Source organism: Engystomops pustulosus, chromosome 2 (genome assembly GCF_040894005.1).
Source record: "Engystomops pustulosus chromosome 2, aEngPut4.maternal, whole genome shotgun sequence".
Lineage (NCBI taxonomy): Eukaryota > Metazoa > Chordata > Amphibia > Anura > Leptodactylidae > Engystomops > Engystomops pustulosus.
In genome coordinates, this window is record NC_092412.1 from 63,194,826 (window position 1) to 63,219,767 (window position 24,942).

Here is a 24,942-nt window from a genome sequence, read left to right on the forward strand (position 1 = left end):
AATAAAAGCATTGATTTGCCTCAAAGTGAGTCAATTATTGTAGAGAAATGCACAGTGTTTTCCAGCATACATTTATTGGGGTCATTTATCATATTCCGGCACTCGGCACTCAAGTCTCTGGCCTCCTGATGTATCTGGCAGGGGCCAGTTCAGCGTCTGCACAAAGTGCGCAGGCTTGGACCAATTGTCAGGCAGGGTTTTTTTAATATAATTACAAAAACCGTCTTGCCGCACACTTACCCAATTTGGTGGACATGCGTACATCGGTTTGTCTGTAAAGTCGCTTTTCAAAGCGAAGTGCCTGGGCATGCGCAGACACCTCTGTGACCGAGTTAACATGTGACTGACTGACATGCGCACACCAACTCGACGGTAGCCACGGCGCCCACTATGATTGGTGAGTATCATTACCAGCTGCTCAACGCCTCTCCACCTTTCTTTGCTCACCATTGGCTAATGTTTCTGCTTCGCCCGCCCCCTGAACATGTCAGTTTAATTGGGGCTGTAGGCGGTGGTCACCAGCAGCTCCATCCATTGGGTAAATTACTCCCTGATGGGAGGGGTTTTGACTGTTATATACCCGGCGTGATAGCGCCGACGATTAGTATTAGCCCGACCCCTGATGAAGCCAGGTCACTGGCGAAACATGTCGGGGGGCTAATCTCTACCTCTACTTTTAATTTGCAGTGCGCTTAGGCTGGGGTGTGACTTTCACTTATTTGGCTGGTTTAAATTTAGGGTTACATCCTAGGGAGTAGTAATAGGTTTCTGTATATGGCTGGGATCGGATTGATCTCATACCACAGAAATCAATGCATGGGTTTACATGATAATAACTCATTGCATTTAGGTTTGTATTGCATTTTATTTATGACACTGGAAGAAGACTCTTATATAAAAATAGTTCTTCAGGTGCTGAGGTCACAACCTGGGTACACCAACTGCCAACTGCCTCATTAGCATTTGGATTAAACCAGGAATATCTTGGAAACAGACTGAAATAATAAAGTTTTACAATTCTATACAACGTGCTGCTCACAGATTATACTGCCTGGTGGAGGTTAAAAATTGGATTTTTTTTTACGAAAATCTTCAAGCAGTTTCTTACTTCCCTGTTTTACTCTATTATTTCTACTACCAGAAATAAAGGAGATCAGCTCATTAATTGGTCTTGATGCTGCTACGTTGGAGAATGCATTCAGTGTCCGCACTGTAGAAGCAAAACAAGAGCGAGTAGTGACAACACTCAATGCTTCACAGGTAAAAAAAAGTACCATATCCTGCTAGGGTTAGAGCGATGATAGAAAGATAGAGCTGGGGTGTCTTTTTCCTTGTTTTTTGGCAAACTATTGGGTATTACAAATGTTTTCTCTTTACATCCCCTTTTCTTCTTAACCATCTTCTCTGTAGTGTCTATGAGCAGCTTAAAATTTCTATTTATGACGTTGCATTACTGTATTCTGCTGTGTTGTCTCTGCCTTTTCCTTGATATATTACTTGTACTGTTTCAGGGAGCTTATGCGAGAGATGCCTTGGCAAAGAATATGTATGACCGACTCTTTAGCTGGCTGGTGCAGAGGATTAATGAAAGTATAAAGGTTAGTCCTAATGCTTTTCTACCAAAAAGAGACACCTCCAATTACAGTACATACATAGTATTTTACTTGGATATTGTATTATTGATATATTGGTAAATGATCATTTCATTAGCTCATTTACATCCTACTTCTAGACTTTTGGGTCTGTTTCTAGATGTTTAAAGACATTTTAACCCTTTATTGTTGACTGATTGTTAGAGTCATTTATGCAGATATAAAGGATATTACACATAAATACTTTGTGATGCTTTCACCCTATGCAGCAAAAAACTATTGATATTTTATACAAAAATACAACAATATTTTATATAAGTTTTTAGTCAAGTATTTTTCCTATTTATTTAGTATGATTTTACCCTCATTTATAATACTGCATGTAATGGACAGAGAGATGGCATCCCATTATAATAGGCTTTGCATTGGGATACTCCTGAATTAATGGCCCCTGTCCCAGTATATCATACCGGCCTCACAGCCCCTTGTTAATTAATAATTCCTTTATTTATATAGCGCTCACAGAGTTTTGCCAGTGTTGCGCCAGAAACACCTAAGCCTCTTGATGTATCTAGCGGACGACGTGGCTGCTGGGCAAAATAACACCAGGTCCGCTGGTTTTTCAAAAGGATGCCGCCGCGCCCCTCTATGCCTCCCTGCACGCCCACATGTTGTGGAGTTGGTGTATTCGCACAAGAATTTGCTATTTTTTCACTGCTACTATGCCAGAAACTGGTGTAGAAGTAGTGATAAATCTCCCCCAATCAGTCAAAAATCAGAACAAGGGAATAGGTCAGCATTCAGGACTCCATTGCAGGACACTCACAAACTACGGACCTTAAGGACCTTCCTATTCGTGAAAGTTTTTTTTTGTCCCTGGGGGGAGGGGGTAGTGACCCACCACTGTAAGAGACTGCTGGGAAGGGCAAGATGTCATATAATAGGTCATTGCTACATTTGTATTTTACTACTTCTTGAATGCATATTATTGAATTTGTCAATATTAATGTATAAGCCATAGTTTGCTAGACTAGTTTTAGCTACATTAATCTGATCTCTTCTGCCAGGTCTCTGAGTTCCAGGGAAAGAAGGTGATGGGAGTGCTGGATATTTATGGATTTGAGATTTTAGAGGTAAATTTTGCTACATTTTACTGTAATGGAGCTGGGTCATTAATGAATAATTAATATATTAATAAGTAACTATAATATTTATTTTTTTGGAAAACCATACTTTTAATTAACAAGATCTGTACTTTATTACCCATTAGGGTATAGTCACATAAAATTATTCCACTGCTGAATTTAATTCATAGAAATTTAGAAGGGTATTAGTTTGATAGCAACCACTGAAAAAAAATCCCTACATTCCAACTGGAATCATGATCAATTTCTATTAGGCTTCATTCACATGACCGTTGGGGGACTCATATATACGGCCGACATATAACATCGTCTATACGTCCCCCATAGGCTGGCAACGGGCGGACATGTCCTATCTTTCCCTGTAATACAGCGCCATGCACCATGTTTCTCTATGGAGTGGGGTGGGGGCGAGCAGCGCTAACTCCCTACCCCTCTCCTGGGCAACGACGTGTACGTATGAATTTAGCCTTACTATGTTTGAAAGTTAAAACCTCTATTGCAGTTCAGTTCACATATTGCTGAACCTCTATTGCAGTTCAGTTTATTAGCAATTCTATGATATTGGGTACAATATAATCGACTATGCATTTTAACAGAATAGCATCCTGTAAGTCTGCCGAAGTTACTCACTATGAATATGTCCCTTGTGGACATACTCTATGGTTTCCTCACAACAGGGTTTATTCATATGTTAGTTGCTGCAGACTTGGACTGTTGAACAGGTGGATCTACCGGTGAGCTAGGTTGGCCCCCAGTCCCTTTGTAGTCAATGAAAGGATATGCAGTATACATTATTACAATCATCTTATATATTAAGATTGTAATGTGAGCAGGTTGGGGGCCGCAGTTTATTTTTCTATAATTTAGATGCATTGATGATATTGTGAGAGGGTATCTTAGATGAACATATACCCTACCGGTATCCTTACCCCCTGGCTCCCCCTTCTCAATCATTCTGTGAGAACCAGTCACCTTGCAGCATCTTGCTGGGACCTGAGGCCTTCTGCTATGTCATCTCACAGGAATAAGAAGGTCTAAGGGGAAGACAAGAGCCAGTCAGCAACTTGCTTGTTAGGGCCCCCAGGACCATAACAACTTGAGAGAAGGGTTAGAACGCAAGTTACTAGTGAACGACATTTGTGTCTGCTATGCTTGGGGAATCCTGGAAATGGTGTGTTATGGTGGCTTAACTCTAAATCCAGAGTGCCAGAAACATAAGCACTAAGCAGAGATGAGTTTTTTTGTGATGTCCGCAAATAAGTGATTTGGAAAACCAAGGATATTTATATGGATCTGACCACTGGGTTTAGGGTCTGACAACTAGTTTTCCAACTTATTAAGAAGAAGAGACAACTAAGCCTTATTTGTGTGCTTAAGCTAAGCTACAGTACTAACCTATACATTTACATCTGTATACACCCATTATCCATGAAGGTTTCCTCATTTTCCTAATATGTGGAGTCCTTGAGAAACAGGAACAGACCCCATTGAAGATGTGGTGCCCATACACTGTCGGAAAAAATAAGTACCACAAATATCATGTACTAAGGCTAAACCTTTCAACAGCATAGAAGTCTAGATCAGGGATGGATTGGGGTATTCTCAGTATATAAATCATTTTGAAAACCAAGGTTATAACATTAACATATGAGTTTTTACTACTGGGTCTGACTATTAAATGTCTCACTGATTAAAATGAAGAGACTGCAGCTCCATGTACATGGTCTAATCTGTAGTAAAGGGTAGATACACAACCATTACCCCTGAAGGAACCCTTGTTCTACTGATGAGGGGGTCCTTGAGGGTCACACCAACACTGATTGTACAATGAGTATACTCTAATGCTATCCTGAGGCTATTTGTTCCCACAAATACTAATTACCTTATGATAAACCCTTTCACATTTTGTAGATGTGTGCAAATGAAAAAACTTGTCGGTGTAACAACTGTGTTTTTTTCTCAACAGGAAAACAGCTTTGAGCAATTCATTATTAATTACTGTAATGAAAAACTACAGCAGATCTTCATCCAAATGACTCTGAAAGAAGAACAGGAAGAATACCGTAGAGAGGTAACATTTGCCTTTCCACTTCCATTCATTTGTGCTGCTGGTATAAAAATCTTGTGGTTTTATTTGTCTGCAGCTGGTGAGAAAATAAAAGCAATATGTGACCACTGTTAGTTTTAGTGCAAAACCAAAATTTATAATTACATTTCACAATGTATCAGTCGCCATTACTTCATAAATCTCTTTATTCTGTTATTTAAGGGAATTGAATGGACCCAGATTGAATTTTTTGACAACGAAATTATCTGCAAACTAATAGAGGATGTAAGTAGCAAATCAAGAGTAATAGTTCTCAATGGTGGTTCCTATACGTAGTATAGTACATATAATTTGGATGCACAGACATATAACTATCCCGGATATCTCAAATACTCTGCCTGTATTATTTATTATTATGCACTGCACAATGTGCTGGATGTTCCTTTAAATTTTATAAAATGTATGGAAAGAATGTTCACTTGTACTAATACTTCTACATGAACCCTTGGTGTCTCCCTGCGGCAGAACACAAAGGGAATACTAGCGATACTGGATGAGGAGTGCCTGCTCCCAGGAAATGTCTCTGATGCCACCTTCCTAACAAAGCTTGGAAGGCAGCTTGGAAACCATAAGCACTTCAAGAGTAAGATTACCCAGAATGCCAAAAATATTACGGATGTGACTCTGCCCGATAATTCTTTCCGAATAGAACATTATGCTGGTCAGGTAAGAATCTATTAATATACCATAATACTAAAAATATCCATGCATTGTAACTGAGTTTTATTCTGTTAGAATACACACACCGCAACATGTATAGCAAAATTTGTGATTTTTGCATGATCATCAGGTGGCAGTATTTCAGAAAAATCTCAATTTGTGAACTGCCCAAGGGTTGCTGAGGTTAAATTGTAGGAAGTAAACATGATAACTACCTATTATGTAAATTTTGGGTTGGAAACTAAGAGCTCTCCTTATGAAGACTTAAAGGACATCTACCACCAGGATAAAGGACTGTAAACCAAGCACAATGACATACTAGTGTGTGTATCCTCTGGCAGGATCTGCTCTTCGTTTAGCTTCTTGTACTGTTGTGTTTAAGAAAAAGGCTTTAAAAATTATGCAAATAATCCTGATGGGCTTTTAAATATATTTTTGTAAAAAAACAATGGCAAAAAAAGTTAAAAGAAGAGCAAATCCTGCCAGAGGGGCACAAACCAGCATCTGAGTCTTCTTGGTTTACAATCCTTGATCCTGGTGGTAGATTTCCTTTAAGGCCGCCTTTCAGGCATGGGGAGACTTACAGCCATTGATGCTCCATTGCTGCCTTACAAGCTAGTCAAAAGAGGCAATGTTGTCCTTAACTTAATTGCATATTTCCCTTGTACATTTCGGGGGAACCTCTTTCTATCGAAGTGAACATCAGCTAAGAAGCTTGGTGCGGGCACACTACTCTGCAGCAGCACACTGACTAATCAAACCAGGGGGCTTCCAGAGTGCATGAAATCCTGAAGCACATGGGGTTATGGAGCAGACAACTGATGACTCAATAAAGCTTCATTACAGACACCTTACAGCTGATCATTGCAGCCTGGGACTAAAGTAAAGCATTCAGAGAGCTTCACCAGAGGTCACAGTGAGCAGAGGGGTCTGTCTGTAACTAGGGGTCATCTGTTAGTCTCCTTAAATACGGGTCCGTCTGTACTCTGATTTATTTAAAATTCCTTCATCAAACGCTGTGTCAGTTGCTTTAGCTGCGTGGTATATTCTTCTATTGGGTCTTTAGTGAGTTTAGTGTATGAATAGTTGTCATTTACCTGTCGTAAACATTCTTCTGTATACGTATTGGTGTCCATCACTACAGTACCTCCTCCATTATCTGCAGGGTATATAGTAATTTGTATACTTTCTTGTCTTTTATAGATTTAAACTTAGGCGCTACTTAACCCCTTAACTGCGCCGTAGAGCTAGCTCTACGGCGCAGAGGTATAAGGAGTGTATGAAGAGGGCTCACGGGCTGAGTCCTCTTCATACAAAGGTGGGGGTTTTTGCAGAAAACCCCCACTGCTAATAACCGTGGTCGGTGCTTGCACCGATCGCGGCTATTAACCCTGTCATTGCCGCCGCTCTTCTTTTGACACGAGGCTACATGGCTTCTGGAGATTTGTTACAATGAGCCAGTGGCTCATTGTAATGAATGACCGGCAAAAATGCCATATATTGCAATACAGAAGTACTGCAGTATATGGTAGGAGCGATCTGACCATCTAGGGTTAATGTACCCTAGATGGTCTAAAAAATAGTGGGGAAAAAAAGGAAAAAAAAAGTTTAAAAAATAAAAAAAAATAATAAAATATTAAAAATTCAAATCACCCCCCTTTCCCTAGAACTGATATACAACATAATAAACAGTAAAAATCACAAACATATTAGGTATCGCCACGTCCCAAAATGCCCGATCTATCAAAATATAAAAACAGTTACGGCCGGCGGTGACCTCCGAGGCGGGAAATGGCGCCCAAATGTCCGAAATGCGACTTTTACACCTTTTTACATCACATAAAAAATGAAATAAAAAATGATCAAAATGTCGCACAGACCTCAAAATGGTAGCAATGAAAACGATGGCTCATTTTGCAAAAAATGACCCCTCACACATTTCCGTGCACTAAAGTATGAAAAAGTTATTAGCGTCAGAAGATGGCAAATTTTTTTTTCTTTTTTGTACACATTCGTTTAATTTTTGAAAATGTGTTAAAACACAATAAAACCTATATAAATTTGGTATCACCGCGATCGCACCGAACCAAAGAATAAAACTGAGGTGTTATTTTGAGTGCACAGTCAAATTAGAAAAAACTGAGCCCACAAGAACGTGACGTTTTTTTTTTTTAATTTTTCCACATTTGGAATTTTTTTTCAGCTTCGCAGTACACGGCATGTTAAAATAAATAACATTACGGGAAAGTAAAATTTGTTACGCACAAAATAAGCCCTCACACAGGTCTGTACACGTAAAAATGAAAAAGTTATGGATTTTTGAAGTTGGAGAGCGAGAAATGAGCCGAAAAACCCTGCGTCCTTAAGGGGTTAAATATTGCTTCGTACTACTGCTGGTTTGAATGCTCCCATTTCTTTACTAGCTTCTTTTTTAGGCTACCATTTGGACTTTAGTTTCAGATCTGTGTGAAAATATCTATCAGTTTTAAGAATGTGTTTTCTAATAGGGTTTTCAATATAGAATTTTGTAGGCAGAGATTACAAATGTATTTTCCAATACCAATAAAGGTCTGAAACTTGACAATAGTTTGTGTGGAAGAGGATTTTAGTCCTTTATATCACTGGGATAGGTTTAGCTGTTTGAGATATTACTGAGATTGACTACGGATGGTTGTCCTATTTTTCCTCCCTCTTTTTTCTTTTGGTTTGGTGCTGAGACTTGTGTATTCAGTAGTTGGTGTCTCTGATGTGATATCTTGTATTGCTGTCTTTAGGTCCCTTATTACAATTTCTCCAATTACTCCAATTGTCTTGCAGTGGTTTGTGTGTAATGGGGTGGAGATTGTTGGTAATGAGACTGTTAGTGTTGGTGACTGGGTGTGCGATCCCGTTGATAATTTTGATGTGAATAATATGTTTCTACATGACTTTGGTATCTGTGCTAATGAGTTTGGGGTCTGTGATGTTGATAGTATCTTCCGGGTGTGGTCGCCAATTTGGACTTGTTTTTAGTGTCCAAGTCTGTTATTTCAAATAATTGCCTTTTATTCATTGTAATACCCAAGGCTTCTCTTAGAACAATTCAAATACCCAAATAAGATATTATCTATAAGAAATTTTGGTGCCATTTTTATTGTGAAGTCTAAGATTTTTATTGTCTGTTTGCTAAAGTTTGATTTCCACTAAAGTGTGGCCCTTTTCTTGTTTCAGTATAGTATGAATAAGGTAGGATTGGTGACCAGTTATTTAAGTAGTGAGGAAATCTGCTGAAGTTCGACTCCCGATACTTGTATATTGGTGTTTATTTAAAAATAAAGAGGGAATAAGGAGGTAAACATATACAATGTAGCCATTTTTGTGCACAAAAGACCAAATTGTCTTGCCAAAAATCAATTTTTACACCTTTTTGACTCCAGGATTTTGGATTTCTGAGCTTAATAAAGTCCTGTTTGGTCCAGGAATGAGTGATGTGTCTGATGTACTTTATAAGCGAGCTCTCAGGGTAAACATCTCTGATAACTATAGAAATATATTAATAAATAATAGCCACACACTTTTTTCACCTACAAATCATATAGATCTAACATATGGAGAGTCACCACATGTGATAAATCTACCTGCAATTTACAACTTCTCTCTTTTCCTGTAGATAAGTTGTTTTTGTTTGCAACCTCCTTTGCATGTTAGTTTCTGACATTTTTAATATTGGCTGAAAAAAAGTAGTGATCATGAAAAAATATCTGTTATCTGCAGGTTACCTACAACACAAATGGATTTTTGGACAAGAACAATGATCTGCTCTTCAGAGACCTCTCCCAGGCCATGTTCAAGGCAAAGCATGAACTGCTCAAATCTATTTTCCCAGAGGGAGATCCAAAAAATAGTTCTCTTAAACGTCCACCCACTGTTGGCTTCCAGTTCAAAGGCTCAGTGTCAACACTTATGAAGAATCTGTATGCTAAGAATCCCAATTACATCAGGTGACATATTAGCTATAATAAATTAATAAGACGCCGTTATCACATATTACAATAATCTCATGAGCATAAGAATATGCTTCGGAGAAAAGTTGCAACATCCCGTAACACTCATATTATATATGAAACAGCACTGAGTTTCCCCACCTCCCTCTGTGTCGGCACATAATTCTTAGATTTAGCTGAAGACCCTGGCTTAGTTACTGAACTAACTGAATCAGCCACTTCCTTCATAGAATCTGCTGTCGACATAAAGGGAGGTAAGGATCCTTAGCGCTGGGTGCTGCTGGGATGAAACAGCTCAGCATTTATCGGAATTAAGCTAACTGCACATGATTTTCGTTTATCTATGCCCGCTGTCTGCGGCTGTAATAACGGTATTTGTGGGCCATGTAAGTCTAAGCCAGAAAACACAGCTTAGAATAGGACATGCTCTGGGTTTTCCTCAAGGGCACTAGTCTCTTTAGCAATACATGGAGCTATGAGACAGCCACCCCAAAAGACCCTTCTTCTAATAGATACTTTTCTATATTCTGTACTCCATTCTTAGATTTTTGACAGATCCGTCATTTAGTTAAAAACCCTGTCTAATGGTCCCCATCAACGTATTATGGAACGCATTGGGTTTCCCCCAATTTGAGCAGCACTTACACCATTATATATTTGTGTAGTGATTCAGTGTATTATGATGAGCAACATTCAGTCTTGTTGGCTACGGATTCCTTAAAGAACTGTAGAAAACATAACACCAGTAGGACCATTATTTTCTGGTATTACCTATACTGCATATTTAATTTCTCTATATATATTGTAATATAATTATAGTTTATTTACATTGTTTTTTTTATAGTAACTTGTTCTATTTTGCATGAAAAAACAGGTGTTTGAAGCCTAATGGCACAAAGAAGCCATCCTTGTTTGATGATAAGCTTATGGAGATACAGGTCCGCTACCTAGGCCTGCTTGAGAATGTAAGAGTACGTCGTGCCGGATATGCTTACAGACAGGAGTATGGCTCTTTCCTGAATCGGTACAAGATGCTGAGTAAACAGACGTGGCCTATGTGGAGAGGAGACCCACGGTAAGGTTATATGGAACCAGAACTAACTGCATCTAGCGGGGCATCTAGAATTTAAAAAAACATGTAGATTGCAGATGGTAGTTAAAGTATGAAAATCTCATTTTTACATATGTTACATAAGTGTTATTATTTTTAACTATAACAAGTAGTGACTTTTTTTTTTCAAGATGACACTTTCTACTGTTCTACATCTATTCTGTTGATTCATTTCAATTAGGAGCAGAATTTCTTTTTGAGTTTTACTCAAATGTGTCCTGTTATTGTGACAGGGATGGGGTAGAGGTTATGCTAAATGACCCAGAAGTCAATATTTCATCTGATGAAGTTGCATATGGAAGAACCAAACTATTTATCAGGACCCCAAGCACAGTATGTATTTCATTTCAGTAACTGTATGTCCCTTCTCTTCACTGTTATATAAGGTGAACCTGTCTTAGGCTTTTGTGACACTTAACTACCAACATATCTGGTCAGTGGAGGATTGATAGTCCCCCACTTGAGCAGCCCATTGGGAACCAGATTACCAGTCTGAGACCACGCAGTGGCCCAACACTCATACATACTTTTTTGAGGTGACCTTGGACTGGACTCTGTTCTGATCACAGGAATCTGTTTCAACATGCTCTGAATCTGTCACAGCTTGATGCAGAGGGCTCACTAGAGTATCCTAAGTTCCTCTATTAGGCGAATCCAACGCTGGTGACCAATGGTCAACTATCCTTTGTCTGTTAGAACCTTAATACTAATCTCTTCAGACTCATCTCTGCTACTATCTGTACCTGCACAGAAAGGGAAACTCACCTGAACTACGCAATGGGGCAGATGTATCAAGCTGTCTAAAAGTCAGAATGTTCTTAGTTGCCCAAGGCAACCAATTACAGCTCTGCTTTCTTTTTACCAGTGCTGGTGAGTATTTTAAAGAGGAGCTGTGATTGGTTGCCATGGGCAACTAAGAACATTCTGACTTTTATCCAGCTTGATAAATCTGCCACAGTGTGTACTTCTTAGACATATATGCAGTGTCTGACAGTGGCAATAGTCAGGTTATCACTTCTAGTTGATGCAACCACTCTGGGGCATTCAAGAAACATTTAAGGTGCTAACGTGTTTAGCAACATACTGATAGTGGTCTATTTTGTCAATTTCTGCTGACAAGTTCCTTTTAAAGAAACTACTGGAATTGGATTTGGTACACATCTTGTCAAATTTTAAGCCTAGTAGTTCATCATTTAAACTGGCAAATTCCTTATAAATTATATCTATAATTGTTTTCAATTAATTTTACCTTCAAGTTGTAATTCAGATGTTCTTACGCAAACATTACTGTATTTATTTGTAGCTTTTTGACTTGGAGGAAAAGCGTAGGCAGAAAATGAATGAATTGGCCATCCTTATACAGAAGGTGTTCCGTGGATGGAGGCTCCGGGCTCACTATTTGCTTATGCGGAAGAGTCAGATCGTCATTTCTGCATTTTACCGTGGTCACACTGTAAGTTTTAAGATCATGTCAAAATCTGAAGATGAAGCAGATTCATCAACCTACCTAATTTATGGCTGTCACATTTTTCCGCTTGTCCATGTGCAAATAATTCAAATCTATGTCAACTAGGAACCCTCCCTTTGAAACACACACATTTTGGAGAGTGGCAAAAGTGAAAGAAATATGACATTAGGTTGCTAACATTTGCACAAAGGAGGTATGTGCCAAAATGTGCTCTGGCTTTTTGAATGGCTGGTTCCCACACTGCTCCTGCCAATATATTCCGAGCAGGGGTAGTAGCCACAGTAGCTGTTATGGGGCCCACAGTGTCAGGGGGCCCTAAAATATGGGGTATTGGGTGTTTATATGCTGCATGTGTGGGTTTGTGTATGTATTTGTTAGAGTGTCTGCTGTATGTCTGTATATGGTGGTGTGTATATCCTCTATATGTGTGTATATGCTGCATGGGTGTGTATAGTACTGTTTGTATGTGTGTATATGATGTATGTATGCATATATGGTGGGTATATACTGTATGTATGTTTATGTTGTATGTGTATATATGGTGTGTATATGCTGTATGTATATAAGTATATAAACATGTATATATTTGAGTGTATAAATGTGTGTGAAAGGGGGTCCCATTCAGAAGTCTGCTTTGCGGCTCTGCCTCTCCTAATTATGCCCCTGGTTCCAAGCATCAAGAATAATTTGCCTGGCCAAATGGTGTCCTTATAGCAGTGCAATAGAAAAAGTAAGTCATCTCCTCAGCTGAAGAAACATAGAAGAAGCAGAACCCTGTAATCTGTTTTACAAATTTGATGTTCTTTGAGAACATTTTCATTAAACTTTGTAAAACAATCTGGAACAACAAGGCAGCTTCACTTAGGCTAAACACCTATACAACAGAAAAACTACTGGACCGTTCTACCTTGGACCTAGGCCTTCTTTACTTAAAATAGGTAGGATCAACTTTCTCTTTTGCAGTTTAGATTTAGATGTGGGAACTGCTTCCACCATGAACAATTTTCGCAGACATGTCAGTTGAATTAAAAAGTGTGAATCTTGGGGTTTTTATGTATCTAAATACTGATTGGGGACGCAGTCAACAGCTTTGTTGAGTTGCAGCAGTAGAAATGTAATAAAGTCTAGTATAGGGTGTGTATTAAGAAGGCCCGTGGTTAGCTGTGAAGTTGATAATTAAATAGTTTGGGTCCCTGTTATTTGGAGACCTAGTCTAGGGACTATATTTAGCGGGTCGGGCTGGTGATCTCTTCTTATTTAGGTGGCTGGTCCCTATTTGGGGCTTTAGGTTGCAATTTTTATTTTTGGGTCTTTATTTATTCTGCAATATGTATTTTTTTCTGGGTTATAATCTGAGGTAACAACTTTATTCTGTTGTTGACAGTATGTCACTAGGTCCCTTTGAAGGTCACTCCTTTTTTGACGAGTTTCATTTTATGAAGAGCTCCTCCAGGTTGAGGTCTCTTCTCCAGGTCCCTCAGTCAGCCATCATAACGAACATTTTTCTTCTTATAGCTCTTATTCAGCATTTTTGAAGGAGTATCATTTTTGTGAACCCTCATCTACCTCCTATTACCTACTTTCCATGACTTATGGAACTTGCTTTGTTCACTGAGGCACAGTCATGAAGTCTTTCCAAACTGTTTTCACAAAGCTGGAAGTATAAAATTGCACATTATGACAACACCTAAAAAAAGTTGTCCTAATATTATTCCACCAAACTTTACCAATCAGAGTTTGTCATGGAAAATATACAAGGGAAGACATTCACTGTCCAGCAGCAATAGCATCATATTTCAGTATCACAACTGAATTTATTGAGCTCTTTAGAATAAGCTATTGTTTGCTTTTAGACTAGACTATACTGGAGATACAAAAACTGTAGTAAGCATAGCTACTGCTCATGTATGAGATACAATTCTTTGTGTGTACTGCATGTTTTATGTATGTTTTTTCTTTTGCAGCAAAAGAAACAATATCAGAAAATCCGGTTTTCTGCCTTACTCTTACAAGCCTATGTCCGAGGCTGGAAGGTAATGACTCATGATATGCACAGTTTTATGCCAAGAAAAATAATAAACTGGATCATGTCATGGCTGATTATGGTGAATAGAAAGCATGTCTTCTTGTTGGATATAATTAATTTAATCTGTTGCACTTTTGATTAGTGTTAATTTGCTTCTAGGCACGTGTGTTACTGAGGAAAATAAAACTGCAAAACCGTCAGTCAGACGCATCATCCGTTATTTGTGCTTATTGGAGGGGATACAAGGTAACGCTTTGTTCTTAGCTTCTAGAAGATTAGATTAGATTCACTTTTTTATCCAAAAAAGGGAAACTGTTGCAAAAGGGAAATTGTTGTTTAAAAGGTTTAAAGAAGACCTGTCACCAGATTTTGACTCCCCTTACTAACAGTCCTCCCGTAAAATTAGCTGCCAGTGGGGTGTCAGTTAGATAATAGAGCTCTATAGGAACCTGTCACTGGCTGTATATGAGCAAATGTGGTGACAGGTTCCCTTTAAAGGCGTTATCCGGGATACTTATAAAATAATAACAAAACCTCTTCCTTACCTTAAGAAAGATTGAACAGAGGTTGTTTATGCAGCCTGATTATTTCCAAGCCATAAATACTCATTTCGGGAGCCCAATTTTTTTTAAGGTATCTGGTAGCTCTATACTTCAGTTGCTCTCTCCATCATTGCATTCAGTCCCTTTCCATCCATATGGCACATGCTTGCAAGGGGAAAGGTTAGCGATGGCACAGAAAGCCAAAAACTAGCCTCTTGCAATGAGATACCAAGTGAAGTAGAACTGCAAGGGGGTGCCATTATAATGTAACCGGCCCTTTGCAGTGATGCCACTGCAATTACCTGATACTGGGAGGTGTTAAAAGGTACCTCCAAGTCCTCTGGTCACATGAGGTGGAAACTATCTATCTATCTCATGTTTTTCTATCTATCCATCATCTGTCTACACGTTTGAACACCAAAAAATTGAAACTGTTGCATCTCATATATACATTTCTTTCTACAGGTGAGAAAAGAATACAGGAAATATTTCCGATCCAGTGCATTAAAGAAGCTGTCCAACTTTATCTACTTGAGGATTGTAAGTCTTAGGGGGGAGTGACATTGTTTTATCATGTAGGGCTGCTTCAAAAAAGTAGAAAATCCAAACATTACCTTGAAATGAATTTATGTAGCTGTTCTTTTAAGTGGGTTGTCCAGGATTAGAAAAGATGACTTTTTCAAAAAAACAAGAAAACTGTATTGTGCCTCCTGAGTCTCTCCTGATTTGTCTGCTGTGTTTTGACATATACATTTGCCTATGTGGTCTTCTATAAACTTATGCGGGACATATTAAATGTATTAAAAACAGACACAAAGCACAAGTACTAGACAAAAAAAAGTGTTAAAAAGAGCCAGAGAAAACCTGCTGACACTAAAGTAAACATTCCCTTAGTCCCCTTGTTCATTAATGTCAGCCCCCCAAAAAACAACATAAATGTTTATTGGGTAGCCCACCAGATCAAAAAATGCCTATTAAACCACCATGTCCCCCAAAACTCTAAAAAGTATCTGATTCTTATGACCTTTTCAATTCTGGTCATTGGAGGGTTAACTTCAAGGTCTGATCCTTTTATTTTTGGGAAATAATGTAACAATTAAGGTGTTGCAGTGACTTACCATTATCCTTACTGACGATGCTCACACACTTGGAAAGCTGAATATATATGTATATGTAGGAATAGTAGAGAGGAATACTCTTCTGCTGGACAAGAGTACAACGCTATAGGAATGGGTATAAAAAGAGCTCAAATTGGCTAATTAAGCTAAATAATGTTATCTTTGTCCACATTTTTCTCAAGTAGTTGTGGTAGGTTTGAGCTACACATAGAGTTTAAATATTGATTTTCTTTATTGTATTGTGTTATTTTTCAGCTTCAAAAGTATTTCCTGGGACTGAAGAACAACCTTCCATCAATGTCCCCTATAGACAAAACATGGGCACCTCCAAAATATAAGTTTCTTACCAATACAAATCAAGAATTATTGAAAATGTTCCAGATTTGGAAGGTGAGATAGTAAAGTGTTTTAAGTTATAATATTTTTAATCAGTTTTCCAGTACAACTATATAAAATCAAGTCACACTTGGGCACCCCACCAAAACACCAGAAATAATGCAGGGAGCAGTCCTATGGCCCGGGCTGACTTGCATTGTAATAAGGGATGAGTGGACTTAAACTGCAATGGGTCCGTGCCAAACATTGCAGGTTGGAATCCGGACTTCAGCCAGAACTGCGGGTTCAGTATTCAGGCTCTCCCCAACCAAATTTTTTACCAAACTCAGTGAAACCAAAGCTGAATGGATCCGCTCATTGCTAGTTGTAATACCAAGAATCTGACATTAGGGGATTGTGGTGTGACGCCCACTGAGAAAGAGGAAGTTCCCAATGCTCACATCTTCGTAGTCAGAACACTAGAATTCACTATGCAAACACGTTATATTGTTAAATACATCATTCATTTAGACCTGATCAAAATCCTATTTGAAATAAAAGTATAAACCGCTAGATACCATGGGTGGAAGTTAATAATCTACTGTACTTGTTCCATGACTTCTGGTATCATTCGAATGAAAAATTCCTTGAATACATTTATCAAAGCTTTAACACTTTTTATTTTGCAAGGCCACGACCAACGGACGTGCTCTCTGAAATGGGGAGTCAAATAGTCTGTGTGTCAAAAAAAAGACAGTACACCACATGTAGTACACACTAGGCACTAGACTAAAAACAGAACTCAACTGTCGTACAAGGTGCCAGAATTTTCATCTCAGTGATATTTCTGGCACAACAAAAAAATAGTCCTATCTAACTCTGCACTGGGGTACCTTGTGTCACATTGGTAAATTCCCCAGCCCATGTATGGGATTTTGGTAACCCTGCCCATATACAAGAGCAAATTTCCAAGACAGATTTTTGCTGCTTGAAATAGAAAAATCAGCAGTAAATATATGATATTTTACTTGCATGAAAGAGCAAGTGTCTTAATTCTGTGCCAATCTGCTGCCCACCTGCAACAGACCTATGGATGAAACATTAGACGTTAGATTTCAGTGGGATCGGACAACCTTCTGATGATTATGGGACTCCTGGCTTTCCTCTGGTTGCAGATGTAGGGGGAGATGAGGATCAGGCAAGTTGGAATTCACTTGTCTGAACCCTTTGTGGTTTGGAAATAAGCCACTGCCGAAGGTGTCTGGCTGTGGCTTTCTCCATTAGTTGCACATGCAGAAGCAACCATAATCATAACACGCGGGGGTCCGTGTTTGTCTAACATATGTCTCATATATACTGTAAAGCCTTGAATTTCTTTTGTGGATATTGTGTTGACTACGGTATGTTTCATATTGGCAGTATGAAAGTGCCCTAAAATGTATTTTTATATTTTACAATATAATTTTTTTCTATATTTTTAGTATTTAATTATTTTACTTTAAAAAATACATACAGTAATGTATAAAAGATAGGTCTTTAATATAAATATATGCTATAATATGCAACCACAATGCACATTTTATTATCAATCATTTTGTTTTTGAATAGTGCAAAAGATACAGACAGACTCTAACCCCTCAACGTAAGGCAATGCTCCAAGATAAACTTTCCGCTAGTGAACTCTTCAAGGGTAAAAAGAAATCCTACCCAGCCAGGTGAGTTTTTCTAAAATAGCGAAGAGAGGGACCTATGTATAAAATGATCAGGCGGGTAATTGAGTAAAAGGATGTAAGGATGTACGGTTATTTCTAGAAATTCTTCTTTAAGTCAAATATTTTTCTTCTTTCTAGTGTTCCAAGACCATTCCTAGGTGACGCTGTGGGTTTACAGAAAAACCCTAAATATCAAAAAATGATGTCTTCTATTGCAGAAAGATTAGAAGTAGCAGCCAATGTGCGAAGAATTAGCAAAACTGATGGCAAGGTATGGTATCCTAACTTACAGAGCTGAGAACATTGCAGGAGCGAGATATTAAATGTTTATGTATATAAAAGCATTATGATAAATGATATCTACAGTGGGCTGGGTCACATGGCTAATTGATTTTTCCACCAGGAAAATTTGTGCCCTTCCTGTTGAAATTAATAGGTCTTTTCCTTGTGAGCAGTTTTTTTCACTAGTAGAAAGGAAATGCAACACACCTTACATTCAGAGGGGAATCTAATAGAAATGAAGGATAAGTTAGACCTGTATAACGAATATCACCTAAAGCAGCATATTCACTGCTGACTCTCTGTGCCACTGAACAGATTCTACTTGTCCTAAGGACATTATTTAGGTGTTTCCCTGGCATTCACCCAAAAACCCTGGACAGGCACAGACACACATTTCTAAAGGGACTAGCTGAGATGCCAAGGTCAGGGCAAGCTCCAAAGAACCAATAGAATAGTCTGCCACAGGTTAGAAATAGGTTCAAAGTCAGGTAACACAAGCAGAGGTCATACTTGGGTATTACAGATAGCCCTACAGTGGAAACCTTTGCAGAACACAGGGTAACATTGCTCAGCTACATTCCCATGCGGAGAGTAGCCTTATATAATCCATGCTTTGTGATAATGAAAACTGTGTCCAGCACTCCTATCTTTTAGGAAACAGGTGAAAAATCTTTGGCACTAGGACCCCACGATTACTGGGTCTGTATGGTAGATGGAAGACATGCTGGCCACATGAGAATGAGGCTGCCCTTTATACTATGTTCTGTTTCAATGAAATGTTCTATGTTGACCCCGAGAACAGGGCCAGGAAGGGTCATTTTTGGTGCCCTAGGCAGCACGAAAATTTTTGCCCCTCCCCCTGGCGCCGTAATTTTGTAGCAAACACGTGGCATAGCTATATAACAGCAATGAATGTACCAAACACATAGAAACCAATGACTATGCCGCATAGTGTATATAAATATTTATCAAATAATGAATACACCGCACACATAAATGTATATCCTGAGTAAATAACCACAGATAGATATATACCAGCATTAAATGTGCTTTACAATATATACTCATAGCGCTGATCACCATTGAGGGCCAGAAGTCAGGACAGCGCCCCTGAGTGGGAGGCGAGGGTGGCGTCCTAGGCGATCGCCTACCCTCGCCTATGCCTCATCCCGGCACTGCCAAAGAGATCCAATAGAGGGCAAAAGAGTGATCTTATTTCATCCTGCACGTTAGTATAATGTATAGGATAGTGGGCTACTGTATTTTTCTTTATTTGTACTTGAGACCTGTAGATGACATATGCCATCCCGTGGATCAATGATAAATGTTAATGGGAAGAAGTTTCACAATTTATTTTTTATTCAAGTTTGTATTATTGTCTTTCGCTCTCTTACATTCAGACTCTTAGGTTGTCTAATGCAGGACCAGACAGGTCCTCCAGAGTAAGATTGTCTGTTTGTAACAACTTTCTAGTCAGACCAATGTTAAACACAGGACCTAAAACCCCAAAACCCCTTAAAAGAGTATAGGAAAATGTGCTTACATTTAATTTAATTTTCTTCCAGGAAACAGCCATGCTATTTTTACTAACAAAAACACAGTTTAGCCTTGCGGACTCAAAAGGTCAGATGAAGGCAATAGTGAAAATGGAAGAGATTGCTGCTGTTTCTGTAAGCAAGTTCAGTGATGGACTGTTTCTCATTCAGCTGACCCAGGTACTCATCTTAAAAACACTAACATTTTCAGAATTATTTTGGTATTTACATTGCCTTGAAAAGTATTTGCCCCCTTTTTCTACCTTTTGCCACATTCCAGGCTTCAAACATAAAGATATAAAATTGTAAGTTTTTGGTGTAGAATCAACAGCAAGTGGGACACAATTGTGAAGTGGAACAAAATGTATTGGATATTTTAAACTTTTGTAAAAAAAATAATAAATTGAATAGTGGGGCATGCAATATTATTCGCCCCCCTTAAGATAATACTTTGTAGCGCCACTTTTTACTGCGTTTACAGCTGCAGGTTGCTTGGGGTATCAGGTCTATATCTGTTTTGCACATCAAGAGACTGAAATTCTTGCCCATTGGAAAACAGCTGGAGCTCAGTGAGGTTGGATGGAGAGTGTTTGTGAACAGCAGTTTTCAGCTCTTTCCACAGATTCTCCATTAGATTCAGGTCTGGACTTTGACTTGGCCATTCTAACACTTGGATACATTTATTTGTGAACCTTCCATTGTAGATTCTGCTTTATGTTTGGGATCATTGTCTTGTTTGAAGAAATTTCCATCTCAGGTCTTTTGCGGACTCCAACAGGTTTTCTTCCAGTATGGTCCTGTATTTGGCTTTATCCATCTTCCCATCAATTTCAACAATCTTCCCATTTTGTTTTTTGATACTGTAAAAGTATATACATAAACAGTAAATACATCTATACATTCTATGTATTCTATCTATATATTCTACAAGCAGATCTTGATGGCAGAAGGGATTGGGCATGTTGGATTTCAGCATGCCCAATCCAGTTTGTTCCTTCTGTTGGGAGGCTGTCAGACTTCAATTCATGCACTGGACTCTAAACCTGAGCTGAATTGTAGTACAAAGATGACAATACACATCATCCTGGTCCATCCAGGTTACTAATGTGTGGTATGTCTAGTGCTTTCCATAGCCATAACATTGTTCTTTATGTTGCAGACAGCCACACCAGGAGCAAAGGGAGGAGCGGTAGGAGATATTCTTCTAAACAGTGACAATGTCATCGAGATTGTGACAAAACTTCATAAGACTGTACTAGAAAAAACACAAAAGGCATTGAACATTCAGATTACTGACGAGTATGTATCTATGAGTTATTGTACATTATATTACTATTATTGTATATCTGTGTTTGTTACTATTCTCCAATAATCCCTTCAAACAATCTCTTTTTAAAAGGGTTGTCTAGGAATGTAAAACATTGTCTAGGGATTGTTCCAAATGCTAATGTTATCCCCTATCCATAGGATATAATCTGATCGGTGGGGGTCTTATTGCTGGGACCCCCACTGATCACGAGAACTAACCTTCACAGTTCTCTGAATTGGGAGTCTGGTTCTTACAAATAGAATAGGGTGGTTGGGCCTGTGTGTCGAGAACATACTGGGGGTCATTTACTAAGGGCCCGATTCGCATTTTCCCGACGTGTTACCCGAATATTTCCAATTTGCTTTTCCCTGAATTGCCCCCGGGATTTTGACGCACGCGATTGGATTGTGCCGCATCAGCGCTGGCATGCACGCGACAGAAATCGGGGGTGTGGCCGAACAAAAACCCAACGGATTCGGAAAAACCACTGCATTTTTAAAAAAAAAGTGTCGCTGGACTCGCACTTACCTTCACCAGTAATAGGTCGGTGAACTTCAGTGCATTCCGGCGGGCCTTGGCGGACTTCAGCGCAGCATCGACACCTGGTGGACATCGGATGAACTGCCTTAGTGAATCCCGGCCGGACCCGAATCCACTGCAGAGAATGCGCCGCTGGATCGCGAAGGGACCGGGTAAGTAAATCTGCCTCCATTTGTCTATTTTTTGCTGTTAAACGAATGGACACAACTCCTTCCAACTCCATTTTGATGTTTTGTGAACACAGTAGATTGTTTCATGGGCCAGTTGTCATGTCCTCACCAATCAGAGATTGATGTCCTTTCCTGAGAATCTAGTTTTACCTTCTTTTACAATGGATTTTTTATTCCTTATATCATATGATATTTTCAGTATTTTGGCAATCTTTTATTTTATTTCGGTATATTTACACATACACCATATTTTCCTACTCCAGGTTCTCAGTGAAGTTCAAGAAAGATCCAGTGGTTGTCAAATTAATTGAAACACCAGGACAGAATGGAAAAGGCCCCGTGTTCAAGAAGAGAGGAAGTCAACGACTAGAGGTCTTCTTGTAGTCACAAAGGTCTGCAGGAAGGAGCTTTGTCCCAGAGGTCGCCTTCGTGAGAAGCAGATGTGTAGACGTAAATAAGTAAAGGCTTCCATTGTGGGCTCATTAACATTATCCTAAGGGTATGACCAGACAGCACACGCTTGCTTGTAACACTGAGGTATTACCTTCAAACTTGTGCTGTCATTGGCGCCTGGAACACTTGGTTGTGCCTTAAGACTGAGGAAAAAATTATTTGGAAGAAAGTGATATCCCTTTCTGCTTTGATTTCATGCACACCCAGGACATCTTATGAAAACTAGATACCTTACTGATCACTGTGAGAAGCACAAAAACTTTTACCCTTATACTTATACTCCTCTGGTAAATTCTCTGTCATTCTAGCACCACTGCCCTGATGGTCCCACTGTGCTCTGCTGCCCTACAGTAGCCACATACTTAATACTTCCATGTGATGTCATTACTGCTAAAGCCAGTGATTAGCTGCGTTAATAACTACCGGACACCTAATACAGAAGGATGGGACCCTCAGAGTAGTCCTGGACCGACAAGGGATTTAGTAGGTGAATATAAGTTATTTGGTTATTCTATTCCTTCCTAGACATTTTATTTTGTAAAATCCTGGACAAAACCTTGAAGATATCTTAATATCATCAACTGCATATACTCTACAGTCTCACCATATCCCCTGTTAACTCGGATTAAAATAATATCTTATAAATATAGACATTGAATTATATATATAATTAATGTACATAAGCTCATAGATCAGATGATGATGTTCAGCACTGACACACATTAGGATCACTTATTAATATGTAATTTCATTTGATTAAACAAGTTTATTGGAGGTCCCAGCTTCAAAGATTGACATATGGGCATATAGGACTTTACACTCTGTAATGTATTTCACCAGGGCCCTGTTAGGGTATGTTCCTTCTCATACTGAAATCAATGGGAGGCCATTGGGTTTCTTTTTCTCATGATCAAGAAACTGGGCATCGGGAAGCACGACAGATGAATTTGACACAGAATTCCATTGTGTGAACGTACCCATAGTCAGAAATAATGATGACAGCATTTTTGAGGAGTGCAGTGAATATTCCGGAACATATCTCTTATTGTTTTCTATGAATCATCCAGAAAACTTCCAAGGGAGGAATATTTCTTTGAATTCATGGATGGAGAAACACTGAATGTGCTCTTATTATCAATAAAATATCTCATCGAGATTTTCATGAAATGGCGTTAATAAACCTAAAATGTGTCTCATGGAAAGTTTTACTTTGACTCTTCTTTGTTTTTAAAGGTCTATATTATGTTTGTTATATATATATTGGACATAACTGAATGAAATAAAACTACAAACAGGTGGGGGTCCATTTCCCAGCGTGCCTGCTGATAAGAGGTCTGAGACGTGGTGTACAGTCTTTACCGAACGCTGCTCTATTCAACTTCAATACTAGGCATGAAAAACAAAGACTAAGCACCCCCAGAACCTCACTACACTGTGGTTCCTCAAAAAATTCTCCGAAAACAATTTTTTAAAAAACGTTTTGGAATCCTAAACCAACTACAAGTCCTTATGGTCCTGTGGTATAGGGTCCCAAATTGACCTTTTTTTAAGTCTTCATATGTAAAACAAAATATACTTTTATTCTTAAAAAGTAAAACTTTTATACTTACCTAGATGTAATTCCGATGAGGCACATCAGACTCACGTCAGAAAATCCTGCACTGGCGCTGGATAGTATCCCAGCTTCACTGCACATGCGTCGTCCTACAGCGCTAGCACAGTGAAGTATTACGCCGGCTTCGCTTGCTTAGGGGAAAAAAGGACAAGGTAAGTATAAAGTTTTCTACCTGAATTCCCAAAAATCAAACCAAGCGAATGGGGACACTAAACACCAGTCAATAAAGAGCTGTGGGTGGTTTATTGTCAGGTTCCCTTTATGGTCTAAATATGTTTTCATGAAATATGCTAGCAACATGTGGCTTTCAGTGAAGTGTTCATAACCATTTATATAGTACCGTAGGAAAGTCCAAACAACACACAATAAAATATCCAGGTGGGCATCCCAGGACTGGGCCTCAAGTCCTCCAGAAATGCATACAAGAAAATGAGCAGCACTCCAGTGGTAGTGGTAAACCAAGTGTAGTTTTCTTTATTGCATAATAAGTGACAATTGCAACATTTAGGCTCAAAAAGAGACTTTTTCAAGCTGAAACATTGCTATGGTCTCTTATTATGGAATGAAGAAGACTACACTTGGTTTACCACTGCCACTGGAGTGCTGCTCATTTTCTTGTATGCGTTTATTATAGTAGATATCTGAGGAGCAAACAGAAGGTCCAACCATGAATTATAGATCAAACCTTTATTTGATCAACCATTAGAAAATGATAGTCCAAAACACCGGCTCAAGGGAAAAAGCGCTTCACTCCATGTATGTAGTAAAATATAAATTCTTTATTCCAATCTTCATGATATCGTACAAAAAATGTAAAAAACAGTGGACACACAAAAAGGCACTGAGTCAAGACGAACAAGCCTACGCGTTTCGGATGAACACTACATCCTTATTCATGGCTAACAAAAACCACAATGATCCTAGACTTATATTGTTGCTCGTTAGGTTGTCAGCTGGTGATCAGCCAATGACATTCGAGCCACATTTAACCAATACGTTCTCTAACAATTTAGGAAACAAAGCGAGTAACAATAAAACAAGAAATAATGTATTATATACAAAAAGTCTGTCAGATAAAATGAGAACATGCAATACTTTTATATTGATATACATAATTACCAGGTGGTACTATACTATTTTTTATAGCTGGCATATAACGTCTAGTCGTTTATTTAACCCCTTAGGGGTCCGGGTTTCCAAACAGAAAATCCAATAGGTCTCTCTATTGAACATTTTTTTCTTTCGGTCCCCTCCTCGTA

The 24,942-nt window shown here is 38.8% G+C and overlaps 1 protein-coding gene across 1 annotated transcript in view; it reads left to right on the plus strand.

The window, feature by feature from the left end:
- MYO1A (myosin IA) overlaps window positions 1-23,276 on the plus strand; it is a 60,819-nt gene extending 37,543 nt beyond the window's left edge. The window contains exons 11-29 of the mRNA XM_072134924.1: window positions 1,142-1,260; window positions 1,512-1,598; window positions 2,660-2,725; window positions 4,704-4,808; window positions 5,007-5,069; window positions 5,310-5,510; window positions 9,258-9,484; window positions 10,362-10,562; window positions 10,832-10,931; window positions 11,902-12,051; window positions 14,031-14,099; window positions 14,252-14,338; window positions 15,100-15,174; window positions 16,008-16,142; window positions 17,676-17,782; window positions 17,918-18,050; window positions 19,627-19,776; window positions 20,756-20,895; window positions 21,879-23,276. Coding sequence (XP_071991025.1) covers window positions 1,142-1,260; window positions 1,512-1,598; window positions 2,660-2,725; window positions 4,704-4,808; window positions 5,007-5,069; window positions 5,310-5,510; window positions 9,258-9,484; window positions 10,362-10,562; window positions 10,832-10,931; window positions 11,902-12,051; window positions 14,031-14,099; window positions 14,252-14,338; window positions 15,100-15,174; window positions 16,008-16,142; window positions 17,676-17,782; window positions 17,918-18,050; window positions 19,627-19,776; window positions 20,756-20,895; window positions 21,879-21,999 — 2,336 coding nt within the window. The 3' untranslated portion in view covers window positions 22,000-23,276. The remainder of the gene's footprint in view (window positions 1-1,141; window positions 1,261-1,511; window positions 1,599-2,659; window positions 2,726-4,703; window positions 4,809-5,006; window positions 5,070-5,309; window positions 5,511-9,257; window positions 9,485-10,361; window positions 10,563-10,831; window positions 10,932-11,901; window positions 12,052-14,030; window positions 14,100-14,251; window positions 14,339-15,099; window positions 15,175-16,007; window positions 16,143-17,675; window positions 17,783-17,917; window positions 18,051-19,626; window positions 19,777-20,755; window positions 20,896-21,878) is intronic.
- Window positions 23,277-24,942: the final 1,666 nt, after the last annotated feature.